Source organism: Eulemur rufifrons, chromosome 30, assembly GCF_041146395.1.
Source record: "Eulemur rufifrons isolate Redbay chromosome 30, OSU_ERuf_1, whole genome shotgun sequence".
In the NCBI taxonomy this organism is placed as follows: Eukaryota; Metazoa; Chordata; class Mammalia; order Primates; family Lemuridae; genus Eulemur; species Eulemur rufifrons.
The window spans coordinates 66,746,910-66,758,738 of NC_091012.1; the positions used below are offsets into that span (position 1 = coordinate 66,746,910).

At 46.9% G+C, this 11,829-nt stretch overlaps 1 protein-coding gene across 2 annotated transcripts; it reads right to left on the bottom strand.

The window, feature by feature from the left end:
* Window positions 1-6,515: 6,515 nt before the first annotated feature.
* On the bottom strand, window positions 6,516-10,772 carry GPRASP2 (G protein-coupled receptor associated sorting protein 2). 2 transcript variants are annotated; one of them, XM_069463880.1, is made up of 5 exons: window positions 10,688-10,772; window positions 10,065-10,136; window positions 9,872-9,934; window positions 9,655-9,732; window positions 6,516-9,374 (listed from the first exon to the last, which is right to left on the bottom strand). In XM_069463880.1, the coding sequence occupies exon 5, from the start codon at window positions 9,049-9,051 to the stop codon at window positions 6,562-6,564; it is 2,490 nt and encodes an 829-aa protein (XP_069319981.1). In that variant the 5' UTR covers window positions 9,052-9,374; window positions 9,655-9,732; window positions 9,872-9,934; window positions 10,065-10,136; window positions 10,688-10,772; the 3' UTR covers window positions 6,516-6,561. The 2 variants fall into 2 exon arrangements, with proteins under 2 accessions (XP_069319981.1, XP_069319983.1); XM_069463882.1 differs by lacking the exon at window positions 9,872-9,934.
* Between the last annotated feature and the right edge of the window lie 1,057 nt (window positions 10,773-11,829).

Genomic DNA, 11,829 nt, shown 5'->3' on the forward strand with positions numbered 1-11,829 from the left:
TCTCAGGGGGGGCCACCCATACTTCTGACTGACCAGTAATAAATTCAGGGGTTCCCATGATGTCATCAGGTTTCATAATTTGCTAGAACAGCTCACAGAATGCAGTGAAAGTACTACACTTATGATCACAGTTTTATTATAAAGGATATACATAAGATAAGATCTGAAAGGGTCGTGGACACAGAGCTTCCATGAATCCTCCCTGTGGAGTCAGGGCCCATCACCCTCCCCAGACAGCAGTATGTTTACCAACCAGGAAGCTCTACTTAGCCTTGAAGTTCAGAGTTTTCATTGGGGTTTCATTACATAGGCATGATTGATTAAATCATTGGCCATGTGATGGAACTCAATACTCAGCTCCACTACCCTCCCTGGAGGTTGGGCTGGCCCAAAGTTCCAACCCTCTAATCACATGATTGGTCCTTCTGGTGACCAGCTTCCATAGTGAAGCTATCTAGGGACCCACCACAAGTCACTTCATTAACAAAGACACCCCACACTCAGGAAATTCTAATTTTTTTTGAAGCTCTGTGTCAAGAATCAGGAACAAAGATCAGATATTTTCTTTATTATATCACACCATGTTTGAAGTATCCACTCTTGTCAAACTCTGAAAAACACACAGACAGAGGCAAGAGATAACAGAGTTTGAGTAGGAAACCATAAACTGAATATTGATCCCAATACTTACATCACCAGAATTCTGGAGAGTAGAGGGAGAGAATAATAGCAAAGAAGGCAGGGATAGGATAGGAGGAGGTGGTTCTAGGCCCCAATCTCTACCTATAATTTTACCCCATATGCCCCCTGATAAATCCTAGCTTTTAGGTGTAAATAGAAGGGCCTGAAGTAGTATTACAACATACTTTCGACTCTATAAACTGGGTATAAAAATAAGGATATGAGTAGGATTAGGAAAATTCATTTCTTCCTAGTGACACTTTTCTTTTCTTTCTTTCTTTCTTTTTTTTTTTTTTTTTGGAGACAGAGTCTCACTCTGTTGCCCGGGCTAGAGTGCAGTGGCATCATCATAGCTCACTGCAACCTCAAACTCCTGGGCTCAGGCAATCCTGCCTCATTCTCCCTAGTAGCTGGGACTACAGGCACATGCCACCACACTCAGCTATTTTTTTTCTATTTTTTACTAGAAACAGGGTCTCACTCTTGCTCAGATTGGTCTCAAACTCCTGAGCTCAAGTGATCCTCCCACCGCTCGGCCTCCCAGAGTGCTAGGATTACAGGTGTGAGCCACTGTGCCCGGCCTCCTAGTGACACTTTTCTAAACTGTCTTTGCGTGATATTGTGATATAAGAAGAAATAAGCATTTGATCTTTTTTGTTTTGATTAAAACTTGAAATGACTTATTTTTTAAATTTTTATGGATACATAATAGTTGTGCATATTTATAGGGTACTTGTGATATTTTGATATAAGCATACAGTGTGTAATGATCAAATCTGGGTAATTGGGATATTCATCACCTCATTCGTCATTTTGTTGTATTGGGAACATTCCAAATATTTTAGTTACTTTGAAATATACAATAAATTATTGTTAACTATAGTCACAGTATTGTGTTACCCAACACTAGATCATATTCTTTCTATCCAGCTGTATTTTTGTACCCATCAACCAACTCTATATCCCCCCCCTTCCCAATACCTTTCCTAGGCTCTGGTAACCACAATTCTTTGTTCCCAGTTCTTGGCACAGAGCTCCTAAAACCCTTGTAATTTCCTGAGTGACAGAGGTAATAGGAACATCATTTGTCATATTTGGTCTTAGTCCCAAATTCCTGACACAAGAGCTTCTAAAACCGTTGGAATCTCTGGAGTGGTGAGAGTGTCTTTTTGTATGTTATTGAGTTAACTGGTGGCTGAGGGCCCCCAGATAGCTTCAGGATAAGGATGGTCACCAGAAAGACAAAGGCATGATCAGAGGGTTGGAACTTTAAGCCCCACCCCCTGAACTCTAAGGAGAGGTGAGGGGCTGGAGATTGAGTCAATCACCAACTACCAATGATTTAATCAATCATGCCTACATAATGCAGCCTCCATAAAAACTCCAAATGTCAGAGATTCTGGGTTGGTGAACACAGTCATGTGCTGGGAAGGTGATGCACCCTAACTCCATGTGGACCGCAGCTCCTGTACTTGGGACCCTTCTGGACTTTGCCCTATGTACCTATTCATCTGGCTTTTAAGTTATATCCTTTATAGTGAAGCAGTAATAGTGAGTTAAGTGTTTCCTTGAGAACTGTGAGCCTTCATAGCAAATTATCGAACCTGAGAAGGGGGGTGTGGGAAACCTGGAGATCCACGACTTGTGATTTTCATCTGAAGTGGGAGCAGTCTTGTGGGACTGATCCCTTAACCTGTGGGGTCTGCACAAACTCTGGGTAGTGTCAGAATTGAATTAAATTGTAGGGTACCTAGTTGGTGTCTTCAGAGAATTGGAGAACTGCCTGATGTGCAAAACTCATACATTCTGTGCCAGAATTGTTGTGAGTAAAGGAACAGTTTTCTTTTACTTGGTACCCAGTGGATGCATCATGGGGGAATATTCACTTTAAAGAGGACAAGGACTTCTCAAGGTGCTGCTACCTAGGGTGGGACCAAATGAACACATCCTAAGAAATGGGTAGAGAATACAATACAAGAAAGAGAGCAAGGAGGATGCAGAGGGGAACCTCTGAGACTATGAAACAGTTTCGATATATAGTCCCCAGAAAGACCCTCTTCTGCACCTCAGGATAGCAGAGAGAAGGAGCCTCACATGGAGCAGCAATTGACCTTGTGTTTCTAAATGGGAGGGAGCTGCTGCATGGGGCTGAGATCCAGGAATTCTCTTTGGGGTTGAGAAACTTGTAGTATCCCAATAAGAAATCCTATGTGAAGGGCCCAAAGCACCTAGGTTCCCTACCCTTAAGTCTGTATGTCTCCCTCTTCCTTAGTGCTGACCAGGTTGAGGTTCATTCCTTCCTGCATTCCCAGCCATCAGAAGCCTTGGAGCAAAAAGCAGATGTGTCCCCGTCTCCTCCCCAACCCAATCCTCCTCCAGTTTTGAGCTGGTTTCAGTCATTCCCACTGTCTGGATACTGACAGTAAGAAGACAGACAGTAGAGTGAGTGCTGACTTGGTGGGAGGAAGAGAGTGGCAATGTGGCCCACAGTTCCCATCTCCACGCCTGCCTTTCCTGATCCAGCGCATGGGTGCTCATGACTTGTTACTTGACCGTTTCCCCTCGCTGGGCTCCCCTGAAGCCAATTCCGCCCAGATGCCCACCTCCCCCACCCACACATAGAAACAGAGTCAGGAGGCGCTGGGCGGCACGGGGCCCCCATGCCCAGGCTGCACACAGAAGGCAGGAGGGAGTAGAAGGGTCCGAGGCATTTCCTTCACCCGCGTCTCAGCCACCACCTCCCACGGAGGCCATCTGCCGGCCTCGCACCCACCTTCTCCAATGGCAACCGCCGCTTCTCTCCGCGAATGCCTCCTGCAGGATGACTCCCCGCTCCTTGAGCTCCTGGACAAAAGACAGACCCGGCTAAGACGCTCGCGGTTGGCCGAGGGATTGTTTTCTCTACCAACAAATGCTGTGGGCGCCTGAGAAATTAGTTTTCAGGCCAGTGCATCATGGAGAGACACCCACCCACCTTAACATCCCGCTGCTCCTCCCACCTGGGTCTGTGGATCCTCAGGTGTCTGTCCTTCCTGTCCTTTCTCCAGAAACACATCTCTCTGCCGGCCCAAGTGAGAGCCTGGTCACATGACCTACCATCAGCCTCACGTGACCGTGCAGTCAGCTTGTCTGCGGCAGCCTTGCACCACGGATGGCAGGCAGTCTTCTGCCTCTGAGGGTGAACTGTTTGCTAGAAGACGCTGAAGCTCCTGACTCTGGTGAAAACAGAGAGCTGGAAGGAAGGCTGGATTTGGAGCCAAAGCTTCCAGCCCTATGCCCGGGCCTTGCTCAGTAGGAGCACTTGGCTGGCGAGGAACACTCCATGAGGATTTTGGAGATGAAGTGATTTTTGATATTTTGCATACGGCTCAGGCGATATATTAAAAAAAACACACACACACACGCACACACACACACAGGATCTGTCTTGAAAAATATCGATAATCAAAACAAACATTCAAACTCCAATCTGCACCACCAGGATGATCCCTGTTAACGTTTGTGGTTTGTGAAGGGAGGCAAAACTGCTACTTGTCCCTACTTCCATAAACCTTAGCATACTACGATCAGATGGGAGAAAAGCATGTTGCACTGTTAGAAAAATTATACAAAACTTGAGTAAAGTTAACGTAGGTTCCTGGATATTATTTTAGTACAGTGCTGGGCTTTCTACTGATTGAACTATCAACTCTGTAGTGACTGATGTTAACTTTTAGATTATTTGTTCAATAAATATGTAAATGATTTCTATCCATTGGAACAGAAAACCTTAAATGTTTCAAGTTATCGCCCTGTACGATATTAACCAGTTTTGCATTTGATGCAATGTTGCTCTAACATTTATTAATTTCCTATGTGTATGCAATTTAATGTACATTTTTATAGCTTTATATTGTGTATATTGTATACACAAATCTTTCAACCGTTTTCTTAATCTTAGCAGTTTTTCATTATGAAAAAATCTTTCACATGTTCATTTTTAATTTACATGAGTCTTAATTTTACTTTTTTGAAAATTTACTGCATCCGTAGACAAAAAAGAAGTAACATTTCACCATGTCTAAAAATAATAAAACATTTGATGTTTTCCAGACGTCTGAATTCCCTCTCCAAACCAACTCTATACCTGACTTTTCCAGTTCTCTTGCCTGAAGTTATGGTGTGGTTTTTTAAAAATATTGTTGTGGTGAGGGGGGAGGGGATGGGTGTATACCTACATAATGAGTGCGATGTGCACTGTCTGGGGAATGGACACCCTTGAAGCTCTGACTTGGGGGGGGGTGGGGGGACATGGGCAATATACATAACCTAAACTTCTGTACCCCCATAATATGCTGAAATAAAAAAAAAAAAGAAAAAAAAAGAAAAAAAATTATTGTGGCAAAATACACGTAAAATTTATCATTTTAACCGTTTTAAAGTCTACAATTCAGTGGTACATTCACAATGTTTTGCAACCACAACTAACTCCGGAACTTTGTTGTCACCTCCAAAGGAAATGGTATGATCTTTTGAATGTAAGAATCATGTGAAAAAGCTGTCATTTTTGTAGCATGAACAGATTAATATAAATTTAGCAAACTTGGTAATTTCGTTTTTCTTTTGAAACATTTCATATAAAATGCTAGTCTTTCTGAAATCTCATTTACAACTTTTCTAAATGATTTCTTCTCTAAAAATTTATAACATTTATAGTTTTTTCATTTTTATAACTCTATACTTTCCAGCATGCCAGTCTATATCTGAAGGCACTGTAAGCATATTAATTTTTGTATATAATTTTTATATTTCCCAATGCCTGTTCTTGATAATTTTTAACATGGTATATTTTATTACAGACTGTGGAATATAGGATAGAAAGTCATATTGAAATTGCATCTATTTACGCACACTTTAACATGTGATCTAATTTCCTATAGATGATTCTTCTCTATTTCACCGAATATAAAATAATCAATATAATTTAATGTCAATAAACTGATCATTTCAATGGCTACATGGTATTTCCTTAACACTTTCCTTGGTCTAGGAACATAACGGAGATCCTACTTCTGGCTCCATTTAATTGGTGTGCTATTCTACTCTTTCTTTCAGCCTTTAAGTGGCATTGAAGCAACACCTGTACTTTGAATTGTAAAATGTACATATTTGGCATACTCGGTCCCCCAAATTGGCCTCATCCCAACTTGCCAACTGCCTTTCTCACCAAACTCCTCTTACCTATTTCAGGCAGACTGGGTAAATCCATGCTACTCAAACAGATTTTCCAATTACACACTTTTCTTTATACTACCACTGCCCATTTCCAAGAATGACCTAATGACTTCCTTATCCTACTCTTTAGTGACCAATTTAAGTGAGTCCCTCTTCTCTGAAACATTCCTCAAACACCACAGCTCACAGTAATCTCTCCCTTCGTAAACTCAAAGAATAGTATTTTCTAATAAGCATATGTTTGTCATACTATTAATTATCTTTGTTAAGTATGCACAATGTATTTGCATCTAGTTTTTGAAATGAAGAAGGGCCATTAATGCCAATTTTAACATAGAACTTTATTGAAAACACAGACTCCAATAGAGAACCATATATTTAAACAACGAATAGCAGGGTAGCTTACTCAGGTGACTCAGCTCATTGGAAGCTTAATACTGAAAAATATCACAATCTGGACAAGAAGACAAATATCAACAACTGCGTTTACAGCTCTAATATTCATTTGGCATCCACAAAATGATCCAGTGCAGAACAAGAGTTTGACAAATTTAACATCAGCATTAAAAATGTAAGTTACAACATAAAACCAAACTGTGAACACCAAAGCACTACTCAGGTCTCTTTGGGAACATAAGGCTGATCAGCAGCAGGTGCGTAATCATATTAGCTTTGTTGTCCGGCCTCGGGATCATTTTGATTATCTATTTGGGCTTGTAGTTGCTTAGCTAACTCCTCAAATTCACGAAATGCGGAAATAAGCGGCTCAAGATTGAAATCATCATCAATTAAGGACATTCTTCCACTTTTTATAATGTTACTGATATTCTGAAACATCTTAATAACAATTTGGATATTATCATTTGTCTCTTCTATGTTAAAGAGACCCACAAATATTGAAAGAGCTTTGGCACTGAATAGTTTTTTTGCCACAGCAGGATTGTCAGACAAATTCAGTAGCATTTTCAGAACATGAAACTTTGTCCTCGCATTGGCTGTGGTTAACAAGGAGAGAAACCCAGACATATAATTGGCAATCAGTACGTGATAGTCAGTAGTCATAGTAAGGTGTCTGAGCATCCTTATTCCAGTCAGCTGCTCAAGGGAATTCACACCATGAGCAAGAGTTTCCTCACACACTTGACATATGAATGTCTCAATCATGTTTAGATTTGGATAAGGTGGAGCCATGTGAATCATACTTTCCAGAAAACTTGTCCTAACTCGGGAGGACGGATAATTGAGCAAGGTTTCAATAAGTGAGACAACACCCGAATCTCGAATGAAATCTCGGGTAAATTGAGAAGCACTTCTCATACCCATTGCAATTTTAGATATTTCATGAATAAAAGGATCCCGAATTTTGTCCATTAATAAAAGGAGTTCTTCGAACTCTTCAGAACCAATTTTAAGCTCACATTGTATGCAGCTGCAGGACCAACTCTCAGGCTCTGCACTCGCCTTGGCCCTAAGATGTTCTCGAATTTCTTGGACTGACCGGTAGGAAGGATCATATTGAAATGGGAACTCAGGGTCAGGCTGATCAGGCTGAGGTACAGATTCCTGCTCTTCCCCTTCTGGGCTAAGTTCCGTGTCCTTGGGCTTTGCCTCAAACATTTCAGAAGCCTCTTCAGGAATTCTAAAGGGGCTGGTGGAAGGGAAGCCAATCCCACGATAAGGACCAGGTTTGAATTCAACAGTGACCTCTTCCCAGGTTTGGGGCCTGGAGGACACATTAAGTTCCTCAGCTGGATCTCTGAACCTGTTACTGGCCCTGTACACAGGACTGGGATTTAGATCAAAGCAGGCCTCATCTCTGTCCCAGAACCAGGACCCAAATATGGCCTCTTCTTCAGACTCTGGCCTGGCCTCTTCTCTGGCCACAGCCCCCAAACTGGACTTTTCCTCAGCCCAGAACAAGGATCCGCCAATGGCCCCCTCCTCAGCCCCTGGCTCAGATTCACAGATTGCTGAAGCCCCAGCTTCCAAATTGGCCTCTTTTTCTGCCCAGAACCAGGATCCAATAATGACTTCCTCCTCAAACCTGGGCTCTTGTTTGACCCTATCACCGGTATGAACATCCTTCTGGGCCCTGGATTTCAGGATGGTATTAGGCTCTTCCTTGTCTCTGCGCCTGAATCTACTATTGGCTTCTTCTCCAGGCAAAAACCAGGACTCCTTATAGAACTCATCTTCAGACTCAGATTCAAAACAGTCCTCTCTCTTTGTCCTGAGTTTGGACCCGACATTTGCCTCCTCCCTGACTCTGGGCCTGAACAAGTTACTGGTATTTTCTCCAGGCCAGAGGCAGAAAGGGTTGCCAGCCTCATCTTCAGACCCAGACCAAGAATCAATATAGGGTTCTTGCTTGGATCTGGGCCTGGACCTGGGGTTAGTCTGATGCTTTGCCCTGTGCCTGGACCTGGTATTGGCTTCTTCCCTGGGCCATGACCTGATACTGGTCTCTTCTCCAGCCCAGAAAGAAGACATTGTAGAGGTCTCATCTGCTGACCAAAATCCAGACTCATTAGAGGCTTCCTCTCTGGCCCTGGGCCTGGGATAGCACCAAGACCCCATGTTAGGTTCATCCCCTGGTCCAAACCAGGGCTGGATTCCTTTCTGACCCTGGGAGCCAGGAAAGGTTTCAGCATCCATATTCGCTAGCTCTCTATCCATAGATAGGCCCTTAGATTTAGTAACTGACCCAGACTCAGTACTGACCAGTGGCCAGGCAACGGCACTAGTCTGGGACACTCCCTCTGCCTGCGACATTGCCTCAGCCGCAAACTCAGTCTGGGCCCATGCCTGGGCTTCATCCTTGGGCCTTGCCCCAGGAATTGCCTTGGCTTCAGTCTTAGGACGTGCTCCACCTACTGCCCTGGCATCAGTTTTGGGCCTTGCCCCAGCCATTGCCTGGGCCTCAGTTTTAGGTCTTGCCCCAGCCATTGCCTGGGCCTCAGTTTTAGGCCTTGCCCCAGGCACAGGCTTAGTCTCAGTTTTGGACCTTGCCCCAGAATTTACCTGGGTCTGGGTCCTAACCTTGGGCCTGACGACGAGAGGGACTTCATTCTCTCTCTCAGCCCCAGCCACAGCCTCTTCTCCAGCTTTCTTTTCAGGCTTGGCCTGGGCACTAGGCTCAATCTCTGCACCAGTCATGGTACAAGTTACAGAGAAAACCCAGTTATATGCCCCGCCCTCAATCTCAACCTTGACCACAGATCTGTCACAGGTTTGTTTCTTCACACTCTGATCTTTCAGTAATTTAGGATATGAGGTTGGAAACGAGTTACAGTCAATTGCCAGTCCAGCAGTCAATCAGTCTCCTTCCCACGCACAGTCTCAGTCAATGACACAGACAAAGCGCAGAAGATGCACAAGCAAGCTGGGGATGATGGACGGTTCTTGGGTGGGTTGAGACTTGTTGAGGGTGGCGGTCAGCAGCAACTCCAACACCACCAGAGCTGCCACTGGAAGTGGATCTAGGGAGAGAGAATGAAATGGGGCTTTGAGTCTCTTCCAGTTGTGTCACCCATGCAGAGACTTACACAGAGAGACTGGTGTTGAATGCTGGGTGGGACAGCTGGGTTATGAGAAAGACTCTCTGGCCCTGCTGCCTGCTACAAAACAGGTACAGGGATGGTAGGAAAGCATGTTGGCAATTGGAGGGGCTGAGGAGTCCCCAGACTGGACCCTAATCAGTCCCAGACCAGTGCTGGTCTCTGCTACCCCACCCAGAGGTGTACCCACTCTCATACCAACCTTCACTGATGGGGTGCAATTTCTCCCTCCTTTCCTTGTTCAAGTGGTGTCAAGCCCCACAACCGACAGCAGGGGGTCCTATAAACAAGTAAACATACAGGAGAGAATGGAGTCTGAGTGCTCAGTAGATAGGCACACATCCAGGCTGCTGAGACAAATATCTCTCTTCCATTCAAGGGTCCAGTCTGTCCAATGTTTCCTGTCCCCTGGTCCCTACCTGCAGGTCTTCTTCTCCCAGTCACAGCCCAACCTACACCTGTGTCAATATTCCTAATGTTACCTGCAAGAAATGGACAAGGGATGCAGTGGCAGTGTGCAAATCTAGCAGAAAGCAGAAGCACCCACTTGGATCAAAGCCACCTGCCATGCTCTTCCTCTGTAGCTATCCCCTGCATTGCCCCCTTTCTCACCAGACTCCAGAGGTTTGAGCCAGTCTCCTCCTCCTTTCCTTTCTTGCAGAACTGATGAGCCTTAGAGCAGGCCTATGGACAAACAGATGAAAAGGTAAGACAGGAAATGAGGGTAGCAGTTGAGCACCTGGTAGACAGACCAACACCAAGGATAGGAGTCCCCATATTATCTGTCTTTCAACATTCAGGGTCCTGCTGGTAGAATATTCTCGTCTTATTTAGGCCCTGTTGCAGGGTTCCAGAGATAACAACTCCTTCTCTTGACGTCATAGTCTTCCCATTACTCCCTTCGCCAATTCTGAGGATCCACCACTAGGTGCACTACATCCTCTTGCAATGCGCAGCATAAAATGGGGGAAGGGTGCCGCATATTCTAGAAGGCAGGTTGTGACGTGATGCTAATAAATATGACTCCCTCGTCACCCCCACCTCCAAAGCCCATCTTTTCATGGCCTCCAATTTCAGAGGGTTGGGGAGGAAAGTGGGGGAAGTGTCTGGAAGGGTGTTAGAGAGGGGAAGATTAGGAGATGCTCCTGGATGCCTGACCTGCTCTGGTCGCAGTCACCCCACCCCGATTCGGATCTCCAGCCAGTGCCTGGCGACCACCCCCCATCCCCACACACCTCCAGAAATCCAGGCCATTTCCTGCTCCTCCTTTTTCTCAAGCCTCTCGTCTACAGATGCTCACTGTGGCCTGTGAGAATACGCCAGACCTACCGCGCAGACAGGAGACTTTGACATCAACCTGAGCCTGTGGGAAGGGACGGCACCCAGGACACGGGGCCCAACGGGCGCCTTTCCGGAATCAGGGCCCGGAGTAGCAAACTCGACCCACCTCCCGCCGGCTGGGCACAGGGCTCCGACACCAGCCCCTGCCCCAGGCGGCCTCCCCGGGCGCCCCCCACCCCGGCTCCCGCTCCGCCATTTCTCCCACAGCAGCCTCCCCACACAGCCCTCTCCGGGCACAGACACCGTCGAGGGCGGGGCGCGGGCGCCTGGAAAACTGGCTGGGACGCGGTCAGCGCGGTTCGCCTCCAGGCCATCTGCGATACCTCTCGGGCCACCCCCTCCGCCCTCGGCCAGGCCCGACCCGCGCAGGTCACCGCCTCCTCTTCGCCAGGGGTCCCCGGACACTGCGCACCTTTCTCAGGAACGGGATCCGATCGTGTCGCCTCCTCCTCGCCGGGCTGCCAGGGTCTGGGGGACAGGCTGCCAGCCGGTCGACGGGGGAGGGGACCACCCACGCCCCACCACCACACCCCCACTTGCCTTCACAGGCTCAGGGCCCAGGTCGTCGGCCTCCCCCTCCTCTCCTAGGCTTGGCTCTGCTCTGCTCTGGCTGCTCCCTCACCCGGATTCCCACCGCTTTCTGTGGTGCGATCAGAATTGCAAAGAGGCGTCCCGCCCCCCGCGCCTCTGCAGCAAACTGGGCAGGGGCTACGCAGGATGCGGCAAGAACCACTCGCCGCGAGGGTGTCGGGAAGGGGGGCGGAGGGATATGGCGCGAATGGGCTCGACGCCCCCTCCCGGGCCCACCGTAGTTCCGACCCAGAGGTGGGCGGGGCCATGATGAGCCCGGGCCTGAGGGGCCGGCTGGCACCAGGCTGCCTCAGTAGGACCCTGCGGACCCTAATGTGGCGACCACCGCCACATTTCTGGCGCTGCTACAATATAAGGGACCGGCGTGGGGGCGTGGGGGGATAGGATCGGGAGGTCGGAAACAGCCGCGCTGGAGAAGCGGATGGATACCAAGTAGCCCCTTGGT

Excerpts from the sequence above, each read along its gene's own strand:
- GPRASP2 (XM_069463882.1), bottom strand. The coding sequence starts at position 9,051 with ATGACTGGTGCAGAGATTGAGCCTAGTGCCCAGGCCAAGCCTGAAAAG.